General features: G+C 36.0%; 2 protein-coding genes across 7 annotated transcripts in view; both read right to left on the reverse strand.

The window, feature by feature from the left end:
• The window catches only part of sema3gb (sema domain, immunoglobulin domain (Ig), short basic domain, secreted, (semaphorin) 3Gb), a 31059-nt gene extending 27122 nt beyond the window's left edge, over positions 1–3937 (reverse strand). For both annotated transcript variants that reach the window (XM_060880669.1, XM_060880668.1), the window contains exon 1: positions 3590–3937. The gene's annotated coding sequence lies outside the window, so the exon portion shown is untranslated. The remainder of the gene's footprint in view (positions 1–3589) is intronic.
• A 13228-nt stretch (positions 3938–17165) lies between these two features.
• Positions 17166–26910, reverse strand: foxp3b (forkhead box P3b). 5 transcript variants are annotated; one of them, XM_060882317.1, is made up of 13 exons: positions 26888–26910; positions 26037–26096; positions 24133–24297; positions 23767–23875; positions 23406–23526; positions 22857–22955; positions 22652–22739; positions 21119–21181; positions 20744–20915; positions 20517–20593; positions 20266–20367; positions 18808–18932; positions 17166–17532 (listed from the first exon to the last, which is right to left on the reverse strand). In XM_060882317.1, exons 3-13 carry the CDS (start codon positions 24280–24282, stop codon positions 17481–17483), a joined length of 1158 nt encoding a protein of 385 aa, XP_060738300.1. In that variant the 5' UTR covers positions 24283–24297; positions 26037–26096; positions 26888–26910; the 3' UTR covers positions 17166–17480. The 5 variants fall into 5 exon arrangements, with proteins under 5 accessions (XP_060738300.1, XP_060738299.1, XP_060738304.1 ...); XM_060882316.1 differs by lacking the exon at positions 26888–26910 and having other exon boundaries at positions 26037–26408; XM_060882320.1 differs by lacking the exon at positions 26888–26910 and having other exon boundaries at positions 17167–17532; positions 20744–20882; positions 26037–26396.
• Between the last annotated feature and the right edge of the window lie 601 nt (positions 26911–27511).

The raw sequence follows: 27511 nt of genomic DNA on the forward strand, positions 1-27511 counted from the left end.
AGAGCCTGATCTCTCAAACCTCTTATGTTGTAATACTCCAAATCAAGATAGAGAGCATTAGGAGGACTTTACTCAGGGGAGGGATCTCTACGCATCACATTCCAACACCTCTTTTGATGGGCCTCACTCTTTTCATTTACACGATAAACAGTGGATTCCTTAGCCATTATCCAGCACTTGTAACAGGCTCACCTATTCATAGCTCACAGCTGTTTTCCAACATCAGGTTGCTTTATGAGTGAGCACAATTTTTGTCATGTTTGCTTTGGTATTTTCCAGGATTAAGCACAGTGAGTTATGAGTTATGACGTGAGCCACTGCCAGACATTTGTTTGCTGCTAAGCAGCCCATGCACTACTGGCTGCTTGAAACACAGCTTAAGTAGAAGAAAACTTTTTGACACATGGCTAATTATCACATGCAATTGCAGAATAATCGAATTGATGCCTTATCTAGTGAAGTACTTCCCTGAACTCACCATGGTCTATAAACAAGTCTTAAAAGTGCTTGTATTGGTCTCTTTAATATGACTACATGGCTTTACTTTTCTTTGCCTTTTCATCCATTTCAGTAAAGAGAATAGACTCACTGGCTGTCCATGTGCTTTGAAATGGATTATAGTAGGACTTTGGTTGGCAAAGGCTCAAGAATCCTCAGAATGGAGGCTTAATACCCCCCCTGGGCTGACAGCTGCAGGGATAAACCACCCTTGCTCACTGTCATTGACGCCCCTGTGTTGTGCCATTCCCCGTAAAAGTGGCACCAGAATTAGGAGGGGAGGGTAAGCGAGAGATCGAGGTGAACATTCTAAAGTCTTGTCAGGTGCTTCTGCTTTTCAAGTGCACACTTATACATACAACAACTAAACCTTTCTGATTTCTGGATTTTAAAAAAAGTAAAAATTAATCACTAAAAATGGAAAGTGGTACCATTTCCATGAAAATGGATTTAAGTAGCAAATGTGCTATTTTCTACTAAGAAAATCCTAGAAGGAATGTGACATTGTCTTTAACTTCTTACTTAACTACTTGGTCCTGCTTTTCTTAACAACTCCTTCAAAGGGACTCCATTGATCCACTGCTTCAAAGATACACAAAAATACATAAAGGTTGACTATTTAAAAAGCTGTATGATATTAATAATTAATATGAAGCAGTCAGCATAAAGAGCAACACAACCACAAAGACTCTCAGTGAATAATCAGCCCAGTTCAAGGTGAAAAAAGTGACAAAGTGATAGCATGCACAGAGCAGAATTCATTTTCTTAAAAGGTGATAGATGAGGCAGGATTTGACATGAGACCATACTTATTAGAAAAGTAGCACCCTGCCACCTCTGCTGAGGTACAGTATCACTAAATTATCACTTGTTCCCTCACTTTCCCCTCCTCTCAATAGAACCCCCACCCCCCAGTAGTTATGTCTGGCCCATGACTGACCCCTAGAATCTCTCATGACAACCGTGTCTGGGGGATTGTTGTATTTGTGGAGAGCAACAAGGCTGTGTATGACTAACTCTGTATATATTTATGCATGTGCATGTGTTTGCATATGTGTTGAGACAAGGCTGAGAGTGTGTTTGAAGCAATGAATAAAACCCTGGAGAGTAGATAAATAAGTTTCAGAAAAAGAAAATCCATCTGACTTCAGATGAAGGAGGTTGAAAGTGTAATATCTCAGCTCAAGGTCTGTTAGTCCTATTAAACGAGAACAGATTAGAATATTTGTTGTAGACATATTCATTTAAATTTTTCAGTTTCTGAAACTATTACCAGAAAAGATGCTGTTAAAAAAAGCAGGTGTTTTATATAATTGGTCTAAACATGTTAGGAGAATGACAGTCTCGGAATAATGACAGCCTACAAATTTAATATCAGAAAGGCTGCTGTCATAAAATCTGAGTGAACGTGCAGAACAAAGGCAGAATAGAGCAAATTGCTTGAGGTTAAACAGTTTTGCAGGTATTCAGCTATAAATATTACTGGTTGTGTCTTTAAAAAATATATTGTATGATAACTCAAAGAATATCTATAAACCTCATAAAAGCTTGCAAAAGTAGTTGCTTAGTGTAATACCTACTACACCTAATTTCTAATTATTTGTACTTGACAGGCATAATGTATGTATAATGGTCTCAGGTCAGTGTATTTTGCTTCTGATAAAAAACAAAACAAAATAAAACAAAAAATTTATGTTTAATAAATGCACAGTACATAATGGCTTCCAACAGAAATTGGGAAATTAGCTTTAGCTTTAAAACCAAGGTAACATCACCTCAAAATCAATGAAATACAGCTAGCTTAGACTGCCCATGACTGACAGAATAAATATTTCACAAAGCTTGTTAGTGATCTCACAACATGCACTGGTGAGCTTGCCCAGAGAGCAAAAGTCCTGAGAACAAGATGCCTCTGTATTGATTTTTTACCCACTTTTTCTTCAACCTTGAGTTTAGCCATATTAATAATTGATGAGGCAGCATTCTGCCTGGCTCTCTGGATTCCACAAATTTATGCTCTTGTGAGTTGGTTGTATGATTAATTTCAATATAGTCAATATGCTGGTGCAAATTCTACAATGACCTAAAAAATATAATATGATCGGCAAACAGTAAAAACAAGAATCCACGTTCATATGTATAGTAACAGGACATTACTTGATTTCTCCCTAGTTTAACAGTTTATTTATAAAGTTAGACATCTAGTACCATAGACAGGTAGACAGATAAAAAAAAACCACACACATCCAAAAGTGAGGATGGGTATCAGTAGCTGAAAGTGAAAGTGATGCAACACAGCATACACAATGTACACACTCTGTCTCTCTCTTTCTCTCTTTATAAAAAACAACAACAAAAAAAAAAACTTCAGACTTACACTATATACACCTTCCTAGATAGGCTACATACTAAAGGTATAAAAGGTTCATGATTGAAACTACCTCTTTAGTACTGAGTTCTAGCGTTATATTAACATTAACAGTATTTGGAGGGGAAGTAAATATAGAAATAGCCAAATAAATATTCTAGCATATCTTTGATCAGAATTATTCTATTTAATTCTATCTCAAATTGAATACAACATTTACAAGTAACAGTAATATAATTTTATGGTATATAGTTTTGCTTTTATTTATATTTGCAGGACATCATCATTATAATCACAAAACAAAGATAAAAAAAAACAACTTGTATTAAAACAGTGCACATGAAGTCATTCTTAGTATTTTGAATGCATTGTTAAAAGGGAAAAAGACCCTTAGGATAAAGACAAAAGCTGAGGTGGAGACTTCATGATATGCCAAAAAAAATGCTTTCACTATGAACATATTATACAGCGACGATAAAGGCAAAGCCTAGAAAAGTAGTCTGAAATCTAGTGACAATCTAAAGCAGTGAAGATGATCAGAATCTCAATGGGTTTAAGATGCAACTCGAACGTGCGTAATCGATATATTCAGCTCTTTATTCACTCTTTAACTACAACTAATGCGGGGAAAACATTTCTGCAGAATGGGAATAAATACGTTCAGAATAATTTCGTTTATTAGAAATGTGTACTGCTATTGAACATCAATAAGAAGAGACTCACTTCACTACAGGTAACTCCGGCGGCTGAGGCGCTTGTGTTAGCTGTTACATTCCGCGGCGTCGGACGCAGCTATCCATAAATCCCACCACGTACAAAACACTCTAAAACTACCAAACGCGGCGTGTTTCTGTCCATTTGACGGAGGCTGCTCGGCGTTTCTTTTGTACGAGTTACCAAAGTTTTCCTGCCGTCAAAAAACGTCTGCTCAGACCAGAACCCACCCCGAGAATGAGCCTACACCAGGCGCAAAACTCTTGTCACCACTCCATCCACATAAAGCCTTCCTTAAAGTCCGAAGTGAAAAAGTGTATGAAGAGGAAAAGAGGTGGCAGGTGCTCGTTGTGTGGGTTGTCCTGCTACCTCAGTGTTAAAATCCACCCAGCCGTGTTAAGCAGTTAACCACATCCATGCCAGAGAGAGAGAGAGAGAGAGAGAGAGAGAGAGAGAGAGAGAGAGAGAGAGAGAGCAGTCCCTCTGAAGTCATGTGTGCTCTCACACATTTTGGCCTTTAATGGAAAATCATTCATTAAATCCAGGAGGGTCAATACTAATTTAGGGGCCTCTGAAAGGTTAATATGGACAATAGGTCACAGACCTGAACAGGATTCATTCTCCTGAACAATTTTCCAGGATTTTCTACTCAGAAGACTTGGATTCACCAGCACTCCATTTATGGTATTATTATTATCATTTATTCATTCATTCATATTCTGTAAGCACTTCATCCTGGTCAGTGTCATGGAGGCTCCGGAGTCTTTCCGGGAACACTGGGAATGAGGCATGAATACACCCTAGAGAGGATGCCAGTCCATTTCAGGGCACCATGAACTCACCTACACATGTAGGAGCAATTTTGAGCAGCCAGGTGCTATATCTGAGCCATATTCACCTACCCCTGGGTATAAGGTCTAACATTCTTTGCAGAAGAGATTTGATCCCCCCAAGTCTCTTTTAGTTTATCATTTGTGTGTGTGTATGTGTGTGTGTGTGTGTGTATATATAAAACATTTTTACAACTAGACCACAAATCTAGTCTTGAAGTTCTGCATTAGTTAACACAGATTGAACTAGACAGAATAAATCATCACAGAACTATTGTGAGAGTAAGGTCTAGTTTGCCCTATGAATCTTGTTTCCCCTCATTCAAAGAGCAGAGAAGCAGCATTGCTTTAATGCAATTTCATCCTGCCAGTCTGCTGACTGCATTATAAAGTTTGAAAGAGCAGTTCTCCAGGGCTAGCCTCCAGGGCCAGACTTGGGCCCCACTGGTTTAGGACATCACAGTGGGGAGTAATGTGAGAATAGAAACACTTATTAAACATAACCCCTCATTTTGGGGGTTGGGGCATGAGTGATTGGGGTGGCACAGTGCCTCAGCGAGTAGTGATGCCACCAAGGTCCCTGTCTTGATAATGAGATTGTGTTAGAGCCTAGTTTCTCTGTGGACTTTTACATGTTTTCTGAGCTCTATGGTTTTATCCCACCTCCCAAAAAATGGCAGTATGTGGACTGCTGCTAAAATCCTCTTGGCTGACACTGTGTGTGACTAGTGCCTTGAGTCAGACTGTGTTACTGCAGATAAATAAATCGATAAGGGGAAACACAATTTATTAATTAAAATTGTCAGTACTTTGGTATTAAGCTGTTATTCCTTGCCATAGCTCCATGAAACATGTGACCCATAAACATCATTATATTTTCCATGATGGTCTGCCATTGCAGCTTTTTCTGTTTCTGCTTATTTCATGGGCTTTTTGCCTTCTCTTTTGCCTTCTGTACTTGCTGCCCTTTAGAATTTTCATTTGCGAAAAATTTGTATTGACTCAATACATCAGATTTGACACTGAACATGTGAATGAAATCTGAATAAGTTAGGATTGTCAAAACAACTGGTAATGTGTTAAATTGTGCCATTAGTGCCTAATATGTAACCCTGTCAATTTTTTCTAAAGCATCAAGTGATATGTGTAATAAGTACAGCATAAGAAATATTAATACACACTCGGCTCTGTTAGCTAGGCTTATTCTATAGAAATCTAGCATTAGTTATGTCTATGCATTTGTTTTAATGCTTTCTATGCATACAAATACTGTGTTATTTTATATACAATAAAAGTCCTAATGCTAACAGTATGAGAATTATCAAAAGTACATGACTAAAGTGTACGATTTGAGACTCAATTCAGCCTTCATCTCAGGCACTTGAGAATTAACAATCAGACATGGAAAGAATGAATTAACAACATTTAAAAGATGTATGAAGTTTGGATGTGTTTGTTCATTGTACAGTGAGATGTTACTTAATCAATAAAGTGAAGTGTTGTACACCAGATCATTAACATACTAACTTACAGATGAAACTTCATCTCAAACTGCAACTTGCCTTTTAAGTCCTTGATGCATCCCAGTGTTTTATAACAGTACATTCTAGTGCATTTACTCATATATGGTTTGTCTTTAATTACATTTTGTGGTATTTTGGGTTGTGTTGTGTTGCTGCTCACACTGGTGGAGTTATTTTATAATACTGTAGTATGCAGTTCATTTTTGACTATTTAATGTTGTGGCTTTTAGGCTCATGATGGTTTACTGAATTAACATTTATTTTTTACATTTTTTTAATGTTGAGTGGTTAATAACAGACATGCAATGCTTGCTGTACTACAAACTGTCCAATTATGTATGTTTTACACCGTATAAGTGTACCGTATTAGAACACAATGATCCTATCTGTATCAGTTTGTTTCATATTTCATTTATCCATATCTGACATATTTGTCTCTCCAAAGAAACCATTATCTGTTTATTCATAATAATGCATTTGTATTCAGTTGCATTCTTATTGTATATGTATGTGTAGATCGTAGTTTTATTTTGTTCAGCTTTTCAGAGGAGGTTTTGGTGTCACTGGTTTCAACAACAAAAAAAAACCTCTTTGAATTGTTTTTCACCTTGGTGCCGTTAGAGAGTTATGCAGCTCTGAGTACTTCTAAAGTTTGTGTTGAAACACTTTAAAGAGCAGAATTTTTTCTTAACTCCAAGAAACTTTTCACTTGAAATGCAAAAGTCTTCACATTTTAGAGTCAAAAAACAACAATCTCTTGTTTCTTTAAAACTACTTAAAACAGCATGTGTATAAAATCATATAAGGTTTAACAGTATATTAGCTCATTACACTTTTAAGGACATGTTATGTTATTCTTTTTTTATTAAAATACTAACTTTATGCATTTTATTAAAAAATTAACTTCAAATATTATCTTCAGGCATGTTTCTTCTTTTATTACCAAATTATTGTAAAGGTGAAAGGAGTTAAAGATAATATTGTATCATTTAGACATTCTCAAGCATCCTTTAGAATACATGCATCAATCAGTCTTGTCTTTATCACATACCCAAAGAGTAGGCTATTGGTCAAACACTCCTGTGTGTGAATGAGAGCGATGCTAAGAGAGAGTGACAAGGACCTAAAACTACTCAACAGCAGTGAATGAGCCATTATTGTGTTCTATGCATCAGTGACAAAAAGCGTCACGAGAATTCCTGGGATTCCGTGAAGTCCGTCCTGGTGGCGCACAGCAAGTGAAGCGGGGTGACCAGGAGAGGGATTAAAAACAGCATTCACATCAGGGCACACTCACATTCCCCTCCTGTGTGAGTGTGTGTGTGCTGGGCCTGTCTGTTCCCAAAACAAACCGGGTGTCTCTACACAGCTCTTTGTTTGGAGGTCACTGTGTTCCCCAGCTCCGCCTGAGAGGCGTCACCCTTCAATCAATCACAAGCCGTTCACTTTAGACTCTTCATTCTGTTTTAGCATAACTATAGATACTCTGCATTTCATTGACACACGCTGTGGGGGTCCTCTACCTGCTATGACAGTCATGTAGATGACCTAGTGTACCCACAAAGGAGACAGTGTTTTGTGGTTTATTTGTTGCTTGCTGAAAGAAACTTCTGTCGGTTAGGATGATGGTGATGTGTCTAAGGTGGGCAATTGCGAGGCCTAGACATGACACTAGACATGACACTACTTAGCAGTGTATAATATTATAGTCAGGTTTTGGACATCAGCCAATCTCAGTGAGGATGAATTTGTGGCTCCTCAGACCATAAAGTGGTCACCTAGTCGGCCTTAGTCCATTGTTGGATTTTTATACACTGCATAGATGCTGATTTATCCCCTTAACTAATATTTATTTTCCTCTTTCAATATTTCCATCTTTCCATAGACACTTTTTGTCTTTCCACTCATTTCACTGACCTAAGCTTTAAAATGTTTTGGAGAGTTCATCATTGGGATGCCATTTAGCTGCTGCTTTTTAGAAATGATTATCGTACATAATCGTACATATCGTACATATGTATATATATATATATATATATATATGCATGCATTTAGCCATTCAGAAAATCTAACACAGCAATATAATTTGCATAAGGTTAATATTAGTTAATTAGTTAACAATTTACAAGTTAATTAATTAGTTAACAATTTACTTTCAATCCATTCAATCCAATTTGGGCAGGACTGTCTGTTCATATCTATCACTGAAAATAAAGAAAAACGAATGAGAGAACATTTTGCTTTTTCCAATAAACATCAGGAAATCTGGATTATGGAACTTGTTTAACATGTGACAGAATATTTCAAGGACCTTATATGGGTGAAAGTGTTCAGTTCATGGAGTAGAGTGAATGTTATAGGACACCACAAAAATGGACATTTTCCATAAGCTATTATAGTGGACATTTCAAGCATGAGATGTAAACTTGATTCACACTGTAATGCAGTTTTATAGTGGTTGTACATACTGAATGTTTTTTAAATAATGTAAAAATGTATTCATCTTTAATAAGGATGTAGGTTACTGTGAAGAACACGTTATGTTCATGATTGTATAAAATTTGTAGATGTAATAGCAGTGGGACACAAATGACAATTCTTTTTGTCATTTGTCAATTAATTCTTTCTTTATTCTTCTATAAATCTGGTTCTTTATTCAGTCATTTCATATGCAATAATACACTGGCACATGAAGGCACATCATATGTTGCGTTCTTGATGTCCTTGTAAGATTTTACATCTGTCCGAAAACTACATGTTTTATATGTCTTTTGTCTACCCTATTACCAAATAATGTGAACGTCACTGAGAAACAAAGTCTCACGGCAACAATTCATACATAAAGTTTCCGCATTGTCAGGGTTTTTTTTACTTGCTATTAAAGAGCAGGAAAACTGGTGTATGTGTTTGCCTGTGTGTCAGGATGCAGCGTGGTTACCCACCCTGGGCACAGTGGTTGTCGGATATCCTTGTAACGCACATTGTGATATGACACACCGGTACATATCTGTGGGTGGAAACACACCAGATGCCCCGACAGGATATGATGCAGCATGTATATATAATTGAGGGTTTGGTTTTGCTGATCTGCATTGAGAGTTGATCCGATTTTTCGCCAAATTTAGTGTGGGTGCATTACATATACATGTTAATAATTACACTTAACATTTGATATTTGACTCTTGACTCTTGACATGTCTTCCAGTAATGCTTTCCATTATTGCTTTGCTTGACAAGCAGCATACAACCACTATGAGAAGTCTACCTATGAAAGGTCTTTCTGAAAATTGTCAAGAAAATGATTGCTTAAACTAGCTTGTGAGTCATCATGATTTTGGGGCAAACTGAACAGAGATGAATGAATAAAACATTAAAATAAAATCTATGCTGTTAAAGTGGTTAAGGTTATATTATTCTTCTCTGTATCAAATATCACAGGAATGATACTGAATATTACCAAAGAAAACACAGGAAAAACTAATCTAAATATAAAGATTCTTGTCCTTGAATCTTTTATAAACAGTATGAATTCAGCAAATGCAAACAAATAATAAATAAGATAATACAAAATCTTGAAGTAAGTGGGGAATGTACCGCTATCTAATTCTATTATATTAGATGCTAAAAAAAATAATATGATTAAATTGATAACTTATTGTAAAAGAGCGAGCAGTTAAAATTACTTCTCTATCACTGATAAATGGCATTTCAACCATTTAAACATCTTAACCATTAAAAATACAGTCTGCATCAGTCAGACATGTTTTTATCTCTGAACCGAAAGAGAAGGCGTTTTTGTGATACCCTGCAATGTGTGAATGAAACAGATGGAAACAGGGAGTGAGAGAGACCTTAAAATACTCAACATAAAACCGGTTGGTTTGATTTGTATAGCAAAACAATAGTCAATGTTTAATGATTTAATATTTGGATGGACGCCATGAAGCCTTCACCTCTGGCTCATGACTGCAGAATCATTTTCCTGTTACAGAAAAGAACCACTTCCCATATCAGATGAGAAACAGGAAAAGGCAATATCACAGAGTCAACAAGACCCACCTGTAACTTCTCATTTCCCAGAACAATTCTCCAGAGGAGGGCTTATCGGTTTTCTATTAAGTCTGTTTCAGGTTTTGCTGACTTAGAAAATACGCTAGAATGTTGTGATAGTCAGGACTCAAACATGCCCTTACAGAACCTTAGATAAAATGAAATTTTGTATCCAATGTGTGTAAGTCCACCGTCCAGTCTGACCCAGCATGTGATAGTCCTTTTGAGTCTGGTTCCTTTCAAAGTTTCTTTCTCGTGTTGTCTCAGGGAGTTGCTCCTCATCAGTCTCCACTGGTTTCCTCATTATGGATCTAAATCTATATCCAGATTCAATGCCTATTGTTAAAACTACTATAGAAATAAAATTTAATTGCTTGAATTAAACACCGCATAAACACCACTGGGCCAAAAGTATGACTATAGCTTCAAGTGTCAAAAATAATTTTCATCATTTCTGCTTGTAGCAGGTTAAAATTTGATTCATATTTTAAAATAAAAATCTGTTTTGTTGGCTTTATTACCTTTTTAAGAAACACATGAGCAATTTAAGTTGATTTAACAAGAGTGCCACAGATTAATGACATCCTTGTGTCCTTTAAAAAGTAAGTCAAAATCCCATACTTCATAATTACCAAATGTGTCAAGGCAGCAGACCTGAACTGCTTAGATCTTCTTAGTTTCCCATTCAAATTCCTTTAACATACAGTTTTAAGCAGCTTCCTAGAATCATTCACAAGTTGGCAAAGGGGATTTTTTGGGAGAGAGACTATGAGAAAATGAGAGAAGAGGTTTTGGTTCTGAACCCAAAGGGGATGCTCTTTCACTCTGCTCCTCCTGTCTGAATGGTGGGATGGGAAGGGAGGATGAGGGGGATGGGTGAATATGAGAAGTAGAGGGGTGGGGGTATGTGGAGGAGGTCAGACAAGCCTGTTCTTTTCTATGAGTCTCATCCATCTAGGCTGCATATTTCTGTCAGGTCCTGGGAGATGAGGCTAATTATCCAGCTATTCATCTTCTGCCTCTTTATCCTAATCTCCCCATCCCTTGCTCCACCTCACTGTGTATGCATACATGTTTTTTTTTGGAGTGCATTCACCATGTGTGTGTATGGGATTTCACAGTACGTGCTTGTGCATGAATGTGTGTTTTCATGCATGTAAAATTGGTCATTCGCAGCCTGCCGGTATCATGATCTCATTTTTACTTGACTGTCTCATTTAAAGTTCCATAGACAGAAACAGCATTCTGACACATCTGAGTCCATTGGAAACCTGTGGACCAGAATTAAGCATAACATGTTTGGGTCTGTAATGGCGATGTCAAACTAATGGCCATGCAAATTCAGATCCATGCTCAGGGCCTCTGTGTGTGTGTGTTTGTGTGTGTGTGTGTTTGCACTTATAATTCAACTAGCAGGGATTCTAGTTGTGATTCATCTGGGCAGTCTAGCATCACACAGAGAAGTATCAAAGACATAATAATGTTTTATAATGTAATGACTTTTTTTGATTGCAGAGTTACGCATCTCACCTTGCCAGATGTCTACACCGCAGCCCGTGGTAATTAAATCTCAACACTCGTTAAGATAAAGCCTAGAGGGCCTCTTTCTCTCTCTCTTTTCCATTATCACCCATCGCTCCCCTAAAGCTATTTAACTCCTGCAATGTGACATGAAAGTTGTGGAAAGTCCTGGGCTGTCAGGAGGCATCAGAGAGCTGTCATGCCCCGCGGTGCGAGTCTCCCCACGCTGAAATGGAAACCAGAGCCCTTTTATCTCCTCTCCTTGGAAGATACACTTTCATTCTCTCAAAGCTAACATATCTGAAAACATCAAGGTGGAGAGGAGTGATGGGTGCAGCCAGGGAAGGCACTGCTTTGCAACTGTGATGCTTCATTGCCCTGGCTTTATTATGACCGTGAATCTATAGAGGATCTGTTATAGCTATTCCTGTGAGCAAATAAGCCTGTAGGTTGTGCTGAAATTAATTCCAGCACCCTATTTTGATGTCTGAATTTGGGTGTAACTTCTCTCCTTGACGGAATGAATGAATGTATGAACAAGGCCACTTCTAAAATGAATTTAATGAGGTCTGGCTGTGCCTGGAGAAATTTGTCTCTCTCTCTTCTGTAAGGTTGTCTCGACAAGGTCATCAGATGAAGATGGATTTATAGAACTATGTGATCATTTTATTAAGCCTCTTAAGAATCAAGGAGAAAAATCCTTGTGTTTGCACCAGTTCTAAGCCCTGCTGGCATTATATTAATCATCATCCACATCTATTAGGAGAGAACAAGAGCGCTTCTTCTCTCCTGATAGAGATTACGACATGCCAATGTACTATGTTGTGCTGGAGTTCTGAAGATGCCCGCTTCAGGCAAGATCCAGTTAATTGTATCCAAATGATTCTAATTAGGATATAATAGCAGATCACATTACAAAAAATATGACAATAGCTGAAAAAATGAGCATGATAAAATTATATAATTTGTTAAATGCTAGTTGTGGCTGGGTGTTTTGTCTGAGTGATAAATTTGTTGTTTACATGATAAAGCAGAACTAAAAGAAAGCTGCAAATTTAAACACATGTAGTAATTAAAAAAATGTTAAAAAGCATCGTTACCTCAGCTCTTTTGCTTCTACTTTTTTACTCTTATTACTTTATATTGTTGTTCTTATGCTGCCTTGAAATAGAACAGAGGCCTTGACTTGTCATATACATTACAGATCAGAGAAATTTTTTTTGCATATCCCAACTTTGGTAGTTGGGGTCAGAGCACAGGGTCAGCTCAGGCTTTGCTCAAGGGCTTATTAGTTTGAACCCCAATCAACATCCCAGAGCCTTAACTGCTTAAGCAACCACTGCCCCATCTTGAAAGCTTGTGTACATGTTTAGAGGTTAACAATTTGGTGTGTTCTTAAAAGAATCCTTTTTTTTTTAGTGCTATAAAGACCATGTTCATCATTTAATAAACCGTTTTGCACTACAATGAACTTTACGTGAAAGGTTCCATGGATGTTAAAGATTCTTTGTAGAACCATACACTCTGACAAAGAACCACATATAAACCTTTATTTTTAATTGTAATGAACGACTAACAGGAAAAGAAACATAATTTGGAGGTGGAATTTCTTTTTCAAGTTTCATTGCAATTATAATATATGTTCATACTGAGGGTGTAATTACGTCTATAAAAAGTCTAAATCTACATTAAAAAAGTGCAGTGGCAGCAGAAGCATGTAATCTCATGGGCGACTGATGTTCTTTGCTAAGTTATCTTGTCTGGGCTTGTGTATACAGGTGGTTCCTAACGGATGGGCAGTTTAGCATTTGTCAGACAGACTGTGAGTTAAGCTTGGCCTTTAGCCCCCTAATCTCAGTAAAAACAGTGAGAGAGGGATGAATAATCATATTGTGTCAGCAATGAAACCACGTCAGTCCGTTTCTCACTGAGGTACATATAAATACTTGCTGTTTGACTAGCTAAATGCCTCCAGCATCACACACAAAGACAAGTGTGGAACACGACGCTCCTGGAAGGTTAAGTGTGAATAAATAGTACCCGGAAAGTTTAACAATTTATGTCTGATTTCAAACAAAAGTGACCTCAAAGACTGAATACTGAAACACACCTACATGTGAAGGATGAAAAACATGCAAATTCAGCAGGCATCATTTCACTGTGGAAAACACCTTGAGAATGTGAATTGTTGTGGTTTTCAAAGTGCACAACTGTGCCATAGTCAGTTGTGCCATATCCTCTCTAGGAGTATGTTAGCATGCATGATAGAGTCCGTCTCAGGCTTTGTTAATAGAGTGAGTGTGGTTTTATAGACTGGTTGCATCAGATATTTTTGTTTGATGTGTAATCTATAACCTTTCTTGCTCAGCACTTGCTTAGCACTTTGCTGTAGTGTGGAATTGAGGTTTCAGGATTGCCTTTTCATCTATTCTTTATCTCTGTTTAGACCTGTCAGAAATACCAGGCTCTCAGCTCAGACAGAGAGCTTGTCTGTCTCGATGATGGCCAATAGAGATGATAAGCTGTCTTTTTCTAGACTAGAAACCATAACTGGTTTCAGAGCATTCACACTAATAGCTCCAAAAGGGGAGAACCAGATAACAAAAAAGATAGCTTTGTAATTGAGATCTGACAAAATAGCTTTACCTCTGCTCTACATTTAACAAAACTCATACATACACTGCTAATTAAGGATGTACAGTATACCACACACCAAAATGTTATCAGTGCATGAATTAAGGAATAAATCAACAAAGTGGTGGTGTGAAGAGAAGATTTCATACAACAACACATCCTGAAGTGTCTTGTTATTCTTATACCACAGTCATTTTGCCCAAGGCTTATTATTTTTTATTTTATCCAAGACAAATAAGGGTCCTCTGCTATGATGACTTTTCCTGTGGCAGAAAACTTTATATAATGTTCTACTTCCATAAATGCTAAATAAACACATTGCTTACATAAAGCTTTAACTTAAATTAAATTATTAAACACTTGAATTCACACTGGAGATTTCAACAGTTTCTACTGATGCCCTTGTTCTCTAATGTAATGGGTGACTTATGCTTTTCTACAGCAACAGCCAATTCACACGGACTTGTACGCTGGATGCTCCAGATACAAGACAGATTAAAAAGTGTTGCTATTTAACAAAGAAAAACTTAGATTTGTTGAAATGGTGAAACTTTTTCTAAGGAGATGATATTTAACATTATAAAGTCAACAGTATTAGCTTTTAAAAGAGTTAAAAGTGAAGCCGTACCTTTACGTTTTGTAACACAGGAAAGTTTTCAGGACAGAGGAATTTGCTCTTTATAGTTTGTCAGTAACATAAATGATAACAGAGACTAGCTTGTCTTCCAGATGTTCCATAACTATAAAGCAGGCTATGTTGCTATTTAATAAATAAGAATTGTAATTTTGGCAAATAACAGCCAACAACCTGTAAGAGCATGCCCTGTCATGTTTTATTCCTTGAGAAAATCCCCACAAAATATACACAAAAAAACACCAACTGCACATTCTGGCCAATTCTACAAATAATAGCACTTACATGCCCATATGTAAAAGCAGTGGCATTAGGTACAATTATTATTAGTACAATACAAAAGATCTGTCTATTTAGTAAAGCAGAATGATTTCATTGCCTACAAACAAGTTTAGAAAGTACATACCCTCCTGCATTTCCACCGTTTTTCTATCCCAATTTGGATAATGAAAATGCCAGAGCCGTATAACACAGAGGATCCGGGGGCTGAGACACCTGTTAGGAAGCCGGTGTTGATGCTACAGGAAGAGCATGTAATAAGCACCTGACAAGGTGAGAAGACTGTCACAATTTGTGAGGCTGTCCAGAAGCCAATATAATAGGCTGATTTTTCTAAAGGAAATGCCCCTGAGAATAATTGAGGTGCAGGAAAATTCAGTGCCTGCGGCTGTCTTTTATGACACGGTACATCTGTAGGCTCATCTCAAGGCCATCAGGAAAAAAAACTTGTCCTTGTGAATTTGAAAGATACATTGCCAGATCTGTGCAAACAACATATATTACATTGCCAAGGATAAAACGATCTGTTGACATGGAGAATTCCAGCTATAAAATACATATATGAGAAGTATTCTTGGCCTTGATTAAGTTTAGAAGTAGATGAAAATTTTATCAAGTAGGTTTGAGGTCTCTTATGTCCTTGAGTTAATTCTTTGAGACCTGTCTTGCAAATCAAAACCGTACGGTGAAAGAAAGAAAAAAAAAAGAAATTATTTTTCAGCCTGTGCACAGGAGTGATTGTGAGAACTGACAAGAACAAAAAGCTTAGGGGACTGAGGAGGCTGGGGAGGATATGCAGAGAGGCACACGCAGAGGAATCATGAGGGATCTGTTCGTTTCATCTACGCTGGAAGACAAAACAGGGGTGGGGATAAAGGGATTTATTTACACCCCACCGATTAACTATAGCACAAAAGCGTGTGCATGTGTGTTTGTGTGTGTGTGTATGTGTGTGTGTATGTATGTGCATGTTGTAATATAGTTTGGAATCATTTTTAAATTTTAGATTTAGTTCTGTTTACTGGAAATGCAAGAAAAATCGATATTTATTACACATTGCTATAATAATTGCAATTTCACTTCAGCTCATCAAAATTTTTTTATGCATTTCTGTACCTATGTACATGATTGTACGTGTCGACAGTATTGATGTATTGAGTTTATTTACACTTTGGTGCAGTTTGGCTCGTCTGGTATTTTTACTGGCCAACACAAGCTGCACTTGTGTGTTTGTGTTTGTGTGTGTGTGTGTGTGTGTGTGTGTGGACTTGTATGTATAGGGTGTCCCAAAGGTCTCCACACATAGGGGAAATTATCACTTTTCTTTCGAAATATTCTTAGTTTATATTACAGTTTTTTTTCTCATAGCCTTTAAGAATGCTAATTGACAGAAGACTTAGTACCAGGAAAAAAATACAGCACAAAGATCATTTAAAGGAACACATCAAAGTGCAACTAGATGTCTTAAGTTCATCATGAGTGGGAGTGATGACTCTGTGAGTGTTTACAAAGAAATCAGGTAAAGGAAATTTCACTTATACTTAATCATTTGTTTCTCATGTATATATTTTTTTCTGATTCGTGCACTGCCTTGTTCAACTGCTAAGTGAGGGAATAACATCTAATTAATATCCTTCATCTATCTATGACAATTAACCAAACCCCCCTTACACAATTTTCATTAGAATTAAAGCCATTACATTAAATGCAAACTTCCCTACTAATGAATATAAAGACTGCTTTTTGTCTGCCCCATATTTCTATATCTATCAGAAATATGTCTGTGTCTGTGTAAGAAGTGCTCCAAGGGGAAGCAGTTACCACGCCCAAGCTCGCCGAGCTCATTATTAGCTCCCTCTTCTGGCCAGATCGTGCAATAACACCAACAGACTCCAGATCATTGTTAGAAAAAGCTTTTTTAATGTCAGTATTAAAACATAATGCAAAAATGACAAATAAATATTGACAAAACTAACAAAATTAGAAAAGTTACTTGAAACAAGATATTATTAATATATTAAAGAATAAGGCGTTTTCTGAAGCATCCTCCTGAAAATATTGTATAAAGTTTATAAAGATAATACAGTATATATAGAATAAAGATAATTTAAACCTTTAAATGTTATTCATTTGGCAGATGATGTTTGTTTCTTTGCAGAAATAAATGCTTAAAAGCATAAAATGTGTCAGTAGAAAAAAACTATTTCAATCTTTGCAACAAAATGCACAGAACCTGTTTTAATGATGTATTTTATTTACTGTCATTTTACAATAGGAAATACTAGATATGGTCAAAAGACTTGACTGTAGATGGTCAGTTTGTCACACTAAAACAAATTAGAATTAACAAGAATGAAAAAAAAAAAAAAGCTATCACCGTCCAACACCATTGTGGGTAACAGCTTTTCACTGTATGCCATCAGGAAACCTTAGGACACTTTGGGAGGATGAGAGAAATGAGTCATCCATTTCAAAGAATCCCTAAAAAATGTAATTACATTGATATTAGCCAGTGTCAGCACCTGAATTTCTAAATCAAGACTTTGCTCCAGTAGCTTTTTTTTAAACATTCAACATCAGTGCACTTCCACAGCGCCAAGGAGTCAGTGAGTCAAATGCTGTTCTTAAGATTCTGTACATCGTTACGCTGTACAAACAACTCAGATATACTATATACACTGTATGTTATGTACGAAACACAATCATGAATACTGATTATTTCTCAGTCATGGCATCACATGGTGTTTTTTATCATTAGAAAAAGGTTCTTAAGAAATGTAAATCGGCTCCGAAAAAAATTGACTCATTAATTTGTCCTTCGTGATCTGTTCAATGACAGCATGTTTGCTTGAGTGACATAGAGTCCTGGACAGAAGATGATGAGGGATTGTGAGATGAGGATGCATTGTGTGGGATCTAGGTTGGAAAAGGGCCTTGCTTTTACCAAGCATTTGTAGGCTACATCTAATAAGTTAAGGAAGACCAATTCATAGATGTTTAAATCTACACTGTTAATTCCTGCATTTCTAAATATTCAGACATTGATGAGATATGGTCATTTTGTGATCTTTTAGAACAAACAGCCGCTCATTTATTTTTTGAATATAACAAAATTCAAAGCTGATTTAAGCTTTTTCATTTTCAGTCCTACAGAAATGAATCACTCCACTGTTCTCGTGTCACAACACTCCCAAATGTTTTTTATGCTTTTTAAGAGCTTATATATCAATGTAATTAAACTTCATTCATTCATTCATTCATTCATTCATTCATTTTCTACCGCATATCCGAACTAATCTCAGGCGTCATTGGGCATCAAGGCAGGATAAACCCTGGACGGAATGCAATGTAATTAAACATTTGATTAAAAATTGTGCTTTTCTTTTAATTGTGCATTCTCTTGTACTCTTGTAGCACATTCAAGGTATGCATGTGTTATTAAAAAAGAGAATATGGGATTATGAGAATAAAGAGGAATAAAGAGCTAAGCCAGTAAAAAGCATAAATCAAGCAAATGAATATGTAGTGAGGTTAATTTTGTATGATATCTTGTCACTTTCCTTCTCAAGTACACTGTTAAATTTTAACAGAATTTAACAGCGCTAATAAAACTGTAGCATGTTAAACTATTATTCCTTGTGGTTACTAAATAAATCATAAGATTTATGCTTTAAGCTGAACAACTGAATAACAAATTGAAATATCATGAAATCAACACATTAAGCAAGTGTTATATTTGAATTGTAATGAACACACCTGTTAAACCTTTGTCCTTTTCTCTTCTGAAACTCCGTCTCATCCACAGTCCACACAGCACCTTTTCCTCCATCCACCCGCACAAAACATTTATGAAGGCTGAGGTTGTGACGGACTGCGTTCTGCTTACAAATAACAAAAAGAGTTTCTGCATTCAGAAAATACTTCCATGCATTTTCCCTACATCACTTTCCCTACACAATGTCCACAAGGAGCCTAGAGTCTATCTAACGTGGCTTGGATCAGAACCCTGGATGGGGTACCAACCCATTACAATCATACACACACACACACACACACACACACACAAACAGAATTGACAATTTAAAGATGCTAATCAGCCTACAATACATGTATTTGGATAGGGTGAGGAAACCAGAGAACCCGGGTGAACCCAGACATTCACACACACAGGGGTCCACACACAGTGGCAGTGGAAATCAGACTGCCAAGGAAAACCAAGGCAAACGTGATCAACTCTAAGCCAATGAGGCCTGTATTTTAGAAAATAATTTCTCTATATAAGTGCTGCCATCTAGTGGATATCCTCCAGGTAACAAGAACATCTATGTATGCTAATATTCCCTTTATTAGAAACACCTGCTCATTCATATGCTTATCTAACTAGCCAATCATGTGGGGACAGCACCATAAATAAATTCATAAAATCATGAAGATGCAAGGAAAGGGGTCTCAATGCCTTTGACTGGGGTATGCTGTTGGTGGCAGACAGGCTGGTTTTGAGTTTTTAAAAATCTGATGTCAGAGGATAGTGGCCAGGCTGGGTCAAGCTAACAGGAATGTTTTTAAAAATGTCACCTGCCCTGGTGAATTTCTATTTCATCTTGAATTCAAGCTTCGTGACAGTGGTGTAGAGGAGCTGCGTGCCAGACACATAGTGCAAGGGTGGGGGGGCCCTGTTGTGGGGGGGCCCCAATGTAATGAGGAAAAAAAAAACAACTTCATTACCCGTTCATTTGTGTGGTCTTCCTAATAAAGTGGCTGATGAATGTATCATAAAGGTATACTTTAATTTATCGCCATGATGAACCTCATATAGTTGACACCATGAGAGGTAAAAGCATCACTCCTGCTTTTTAACCTCTACCACACCTATAGATGCCCACAGTTGTATTAAAATGTTAAACCCCAAAACCATGACATCAGGCATTTCCATCCTCTACCATTCTCTAAAATTAAATATATAATTTGACTATATTTTTACATGGGGATTCAATGAAGATTTTTGAATCCTAGGACCTAGGATCTGCCACAGTTGGGACCTTAAGCACGGCCCTTAACCCTCAATCACTCAGTTGAATAAATAAGGTACGTGTAAATCAAACTGGATAAGGGCATCATCCAAATGCCGTAACATAACGTAAATGTCATGCCAAATATTAACCTATGCTGAGGAGTGTTGGCTGAGCTGATGAGATTTCGATTATGATTCAATACCTTCCATGTGGGAGTATTGTGACGGAAGTAAAAGAATCTTTGAATGAACCAGCTGTAGATCTCATTCAGAGCTCTTTGCTTATCTGATGCCTCCAGTATTGACTATGAAAAAACAGGAAAAATAACTTAATACAAATATCGTAAAAAGCCTAAAATATCAGAATATGTGTTTATATGTTGTAAATATGCATATACACACATAATAAAAATAATATAATTGAATGTTTCGTTGTAATAATATGGGTACTTACACATCTAATAAGAAAAGCATAAGTATATGGAGGTCTGATATTGATATATTTGTAGCATTCCATACTGTTGACAAAATCTAGAATATAGAGGAAAAATTGTTTTGTTTTGGATTCTAGTAACATTTCCTTATAACAAAGAATGCAAAAATGGTGTAGCATGTTATCACATGTATGTGTATTATTGAATCTGACAGCCCTGGGAAAATCAGTGTGTGAATAGGCTTTACCTGTCAGTAGGTGGGAGGTGGCTGTGGGCCAGTATTCATGGCGCCCTGTGGCATCGATGGCCCACTCTACACTTCCATCTGGCTCCTCAGACGGGGGTGCAGGCAGTGCCAGCGGCCTCCACCAGCCTAGAGCTGCTCTCTGACAGAGCGGCACACAACACACACCCGCGCACTTCATAAAGCAAGAGTGCAACTGTTCAGCAACAACTATTTGAATGATACAATTAATGAAAATGAAGGAAATAGATTCATTATTCCTAGTAAAACATTATGGTAAATTATTTGGGATACATTATTAATTTTGATATTTTAGGCTACTTAGAAAATTTGTAAATAGATTACAAAGGAGACTGAGTGTTGAAGTGATTTACTTACTGGGTGTTCAGTCCGTCTTAGATGGAGCTGCATGGCCTGGAGCTTCTGTCGTTCCTTAACAAGCTTAAACACAACAGTTTCAGTAAATCTGTTTCAATATTGCACTGCATCAGAATCAATATCATGTACAGTTTCCAAAAAAAACAGAAAAGACTTTTTATTTTTATTAAAGAAATTATTTATTAAATAAGCTTAGGATTGCTTGACAAAATGTTCTCTACACAATCCTCCTCATGACCAGTAGAATTTCAAACTATCAGAATGACAGGTAAGGCCAGTGTATATCACCAAAAGCAGCACTCAGAGCTGCATAAAAGTTACAAATGTTTATTCCATCACCATATAAAATACAACTATAAAATATGACAAAATGTAAAACTATTAGTTTGTTACATTAAGGTTTTGCCTGAAATTTGGTCTGACATTTTTTTGTTTATTTGAACTGGTGTAAATAACATCCTGAATTCTGTGAATAATGATTTGTCTATGTGAGGATGCTGCATTGTGTACATGGGTTTTTCTGCTAGTCCTAGCCATCCAGTGAATCAGGCTGAACTGTCAGTTAAATGTTTAGCTATCTCAAAATAATTTAATACCTGTTCTTGAAAGGTAACAGAAATTTTCAACAAATGAACAAATGTTTTCTAAAGGCATTTAGATAAGTCTAGACTAGTAGCATTTGGAGTTGATTGTTTACATTATTTGGAAGATGCCCTAATCTGGAGCAACTGAAGCAATCTGAGCAATTAAAGGCTAAGAGCCTTGCTCAGGGGCCCAGCAGTAGCAGCTTGGTGGACCTGGGATTCAAACTCACAACAATCCAATCAGTAGTCCAACACCTTAACCACTAGGCTACAACAACCCAGTGTTTATGACATTAATGTTCTGTTATTATTTCTGTTTTTCATGCAATGCAACATCTTTGTCATTTAACTGTGTCATTGTTTTGTGGATTTTTACAACATATGTTATTTTCATGTTTAATATTTTTTTGAAGGTTTACAATAAAGCAAAACAGAACATTTTATGATTTTATGATGAAATTGTTTCTCCATATAAACCACATTGCAAAAAAAATGCAAATAGTTTTTTTAATCTAATTATATCCATTAACTAAATAAGCAGTTTAAAGTTGCCTCGATGTTAAGTACATCTGTTCAATATATAGCTCTTTTCTGTGCCAGTCAAATAGATGGAAAGCAGTTTTGGCTGAAGAAGGCATGATTAGTTGAGCCAATTTCACTTTCTTAGTCAACATGACACAACAGTCTCCAACAGAATGGATCAGTAAAAAGTAAGGAGCTGTTGTGAATTTTCACAGTAAATAAGACATCAGCTTGAGCTCAAAATGTAGACAGGGTGTCTGTTAGAATAAGACTTTATAAATGCTTGTACAAGTTTGTTAGTTGTCATGTATGTATTAGCCCTGCTGTTCTTAAGTGAAGTGTTAATAAGCTTTCCAGTGAAATACACATTACCTAAACAATAACCTTAACATCTTATTGGTTTGCATGCTACTACATATTCATCTACCTGACTCTCCATCTGGCGCACCCTTTCTTCTTGCACCCTCCACTGTGCAATTGTTTTTTCTCCCCAGCTGTGTCTGTTGTTCAGGTGTCTAAACAATTTGAGCAATATGATTACATTTACAAAAAATAAAACAGTCAAAAGAGGATTTGCTGACATGCATTTTACATATTTGGTTTGAATGGCTCAAAAACTGTTGAAGACTCACTTCATGAAAACAGAATACTCTCTGAAGGCTTCGTCACAATTAGGCCAGTGACAACGACCATTGACAAACAGAGAGTTTATCACGTTTGACTGGATAAAGCTGTGATGAGGAAGTTAAAATTAATGCAATGCCCCCTGTGCAATGCCCCCTGTACAACCTATTTCTGTTGTATTGCAGTAGACTATATAATATCTATCTATCTATCTATCTATCTATCTATCTATCTATCTATCTATCTATCTATCTATCTATCTATCTATCTATCTATCTATCTGTCTGTCTATCGATAAACATTATTGTCATTGCATAGTACAGGTACATAGCAAAAAAGCTGTTTAGCAGCTACCAGAAGTGCAAATAGTAGTAAAAAATTATATATTGTATATACATTATATACAATAAATACGGCAGTTATGGCAGGTGTTATGTGCATAAGTATGGTATGTGCAAAAGAGGGAGAGAAGTCAGCTCCAGAGGTGTCAAAATTTGTTTAAAGCTCAATTCATGCAAGTTTGGTCTTACCTGTTGGTCTTAAGAGTTCTGTCTTACCTGTTCATATGTGTGCTGGGGTTTTTGTGATGATCAGTCTGATCAGACTCATACTCCTTTTTGCCACTTTTAACTGCTGACTCATACTTTTTAGGTGAGATCTGAGAAATACTATTGCATTCTGGTGAAGGAATATGATCGGGAAATTGATGATGAGTAATTTATGCTTTTCCAAACCCATGTTTACATAATAAAGGTAAAGATTAATGTTATAAGAAACTATATATTGTTGGTCATGACAAGAATTTGGACATGACAAGAAAAAACAAATGATTTTTAAAAAATAATAATAATAATTTGTTGGTACAGAGCATGCTCAGATGGCTTGTTTAGGTAAATTACTAGATGCTGCTGTACAGACCCAGAGGTAGCAGAGAGGTGGAGCAGAGCACAGAGGGTCTGTTCTGAGTTGGTTGAGGACTCTGGTGATCTAGCCGAAGAAAGTGTGTTTGTGTTGTTTTATCAGCACTCTGCACACACACACACACACACACACACACACACACACACACACATACACACACACCACAGAGTATGTTGTAAATTTTTCATTAATGGATAGATATCTGTCGATGATAGCTGTAGAATCTCAATAATATTTTTCATTGGGAAATATGAGCAAAGTAGAATAAAGGAAATGACTTTATGGAAAGTCCAAATGCAAATATATTTAAGCTTATCTATTCTTTTGCATGAACTGACTTTCATTCTGTAAACTACAGGTTACCTGAGTGAATGGGATTTCTTCCGAATGATGTGAGGCGTCACATTCATTTGGCACGTAAATCTTATACTTCTGCTCTTCCTTCTGAGTTGGGGTCACATCTACGTCCTTTACACCTCTACTCCTGCCACTCTGATCGTTAAGCTGTGCCATTTATACTGTAAAACTCTGAAAGAGAAAAAAGAATTGCTCATTTCGTCTTAAAGAACTAAATAATCTTGAAGACATCTAGGTACTTGTGATTATTTCTTTGTTTTACCAGGAAGAAAAACAAAACCATTATAGTTCAGTTAGCTACCTATTAAACACTCAGAAATCCTCAAAAGAATAGAAAAGAGGTCGAAATTTAAATACACTTCTCTTGGCCCAGCCACAACAGCACAGGGTTTTTTCCCTTCATTAACATCATGAGGGTGAGAAGAAAAAAACATGAAAGTAGAATAATAAACGTAGAGAAAAAGCACAGCTTCAATTGAGTGGGAAGTTGCTATAATAGAACTATCACATAAAAACTTGATACTACAAAGTGATAGGGTTTAGGTGGATTTATGTTTTTTCTTAATTCAGAGGTTAAAACAAACAAACAAAAAAAAGCAGACATGATTCTATTTCAAAAGCACATCAATATATTTCTTTTTGCAGAAAACCATAAACGGCACACAAACAAGCTATGATAAATAACCATTTACATATAAATACATGTACGGTAACTTTGCATGGTGCAAAAACATGCATGAGATAAGCAGGCCAGGAAGAGGAAATAGGATATGGGTAAATAGAAAGAGAAAGTTTGCAATCGTTGCGGTTTCTGATGTTATTCTTGTGTACGAAAAAACATTTGAGCTGCAATCACAGGTCTAAATATAAAGTAAATGCAGTTGCACAGTGTGGCAATGAATATGTCTTATGTCTTTAAAACAATAACTACATATGAAATAATATAATTGAACTACAATTAGCAAGCACAATCAAACTAGGCTTAATGCTAAAACCTTTACCTTTATACATCTACAATGTACAGTAATACTTCAGTCTATAGCTATTCTATTAGTCTATATCACTATAATAGCGCATTAGAATTGTCCTGTGATTGCAAAAATTGCTAGACACCTTATTTGACATTACTTCACAGAGATGGAAAATTACTCACTGCCAAACTCAATGCTTCTTTTTAATTTACACTGTGGAACGTTTCGTTATTACAAACCACTTTCCCACAAAGCTGTTCACTAGTCCATTAAACTAGTAAAAAATCTATCCTGGAATTAGTTTCTACTAACCACTCATTCTACCACAAATTGTATATAGGAACAACAGAACTAGTATCTGAGCAAAAGTCAGAGAAAAAGGTGTTCTTCATTTTCTGGCTGATTTGCGTTAAGCCATATACGATATGAAAAATGTAAACTGTAATATAATACAAATCAGTAATCTGACTTTAACCACCAACACACACACAGTCCTACACATGCAGTCATACAACTTTCAGTATTCACACAAACTGTGAACTTTGTACACAAAGTTTAAATCTGACTTTGTTGTTTTGCAAGTGTTAATTCAGTATATTAAATCATCTTCAATGATATAGAAATAAATTAAACTTATATATTATAATTCCCTTGCTTGGGAATAAGTATATTATATAGATATAGTTTATAAAATAAGCGTATTCCTTATTCCTTACTTAAAGGGGTCATGGTTCCTACATTATAATGTTTGATTAATGTATAAACACATAAATGGTATATGTTATTACGATTGAAATAAACAACTAAAAACATAAAAAATACAATCATTTTAACCGTCATAAGTTACACAAAAACCATATTTCATAGCTGAGGATGTGTATTCAAATTATTTAGTACATTTGGTACACGTATTTTCTAATTGTTTAGGAAGGCAAATACCTGCTGAAGTACAGATGTCTTTACACCTTTTTTCACCTCCTGATCTCTTCCTGTCTTTTGCTTGTTGAACAGAACAAATTAAAACGAGATAAAATCTTATTTTTATACATCCAAACTGTTAAAGCTCCACAAGTAAGGCCCAGAGACAATGACACGCTTTGAATGTGATTCTTTTTTTGTCAAAGTTAAACAACAAATAAATGCACTTCAAAAGACTACAGTGCTCCATGTCAAACTCTTGTGTACCTGTTTGCAAACCTAGGTGTTCAGAAGATATGTGCACTCTTTGTGTGGTTAAGAAACACGTAAATGGAAAAATACACCCTAACCTCAGTTATCTAAACTCAATATTCATATTCGAAAAACAGATTCTTTCTGCCTAGTTAGACTCAAACAAGATGATCAATATAAATAACAAAAATACCAAGATTATTAACGGTGCAGCATTTATTAATTCTCTGATATTTTCATTTTTATAGAATTGTTTCAATAGTTCAATAAATGCTGCTATCATTATTATCGTTGTAAAGCAATTCCCTTTACAACGGACCAATCTCTTCAGTGAAAGTGGCAATAGAAATAATCTAACCAGTGCATGTGATAGAATTTTGTGATTTAAATATATATATCATCAAATTCTATCACATACATTGGTTAGATTATCTCTATTGCCACTTTCACTGAAGAGATTGGTCCGTTGTAAAGGGAATTGCTATAAATACTTAAAAAATTAGGCAATTAAGACATTCTATTCTACTTTCTTTTTTCATTAAAGATCTAAATGTGTAATTTTAAATCTGTAAACAAATTTGCTTTACTCAGCAGTGGAAAGATCGCTTTCTGTGACTCACCTGAATCTGTCTCCTTCTCAGAAAATTATGCAGCACGATCTCTGTGTCCATCTGTATTTATAGTCAGATGGACTACTTGACTTTCTTGAGAGCAGAAAAATTAGTCATTGTTATAAATAAGTTATGTCTCAAAATGTCAAATTAAGGAAATTAAAATGCAATGCATAATGATGTACAATATAATGAACTGTCTGAATGTAAAATAAATAGTCTGTAAAAAAAATGTCCAAATCGACAGTGAAATTAAAAATGTAGTTAGACAGTGAAAGCAATATCAACTTGCCATCCACTGTTCACTACAATTTATAAACGTGTCAGTTTAATTTGTTTATATTATATTATTTTTAAGGAGACATATCAGAACATTTATAAACCATTTATATGTGATTTAATGACCACAGAACTATTAATGACAAGTGTACCTTGTGTTTTGATTTACATAACCTCAGATGCTACAAAAATAAATGACATACATTCACAATTCAACTAAATATGAATATTAACTTGAAAAATTAAGCAAAAGAACAATAACTGTTTGACTTATTTATTAGAAATAATTATGATTAAAAAAACTTCACAGATTGTGATAAGTCGCATTAACATAAAAATGCTTTTGTTTTAGTT

The sequence above is a fragment of the Tachysurus vachellii genome, chromosome 11 (genome assembly GCF_030014155.1).
Source record: "Tachysurus vachellii isolate PV-2020 chromosome 11, HZAU_Pvac_v1, whole genome shotgun sequence".
Taxonomy (NCBI): Eukaryota; Metazoa; Chordata; class Actinopteri; order Siluriformes; family Bagridae; genus Tachysurus; species Tachysurus vachellii.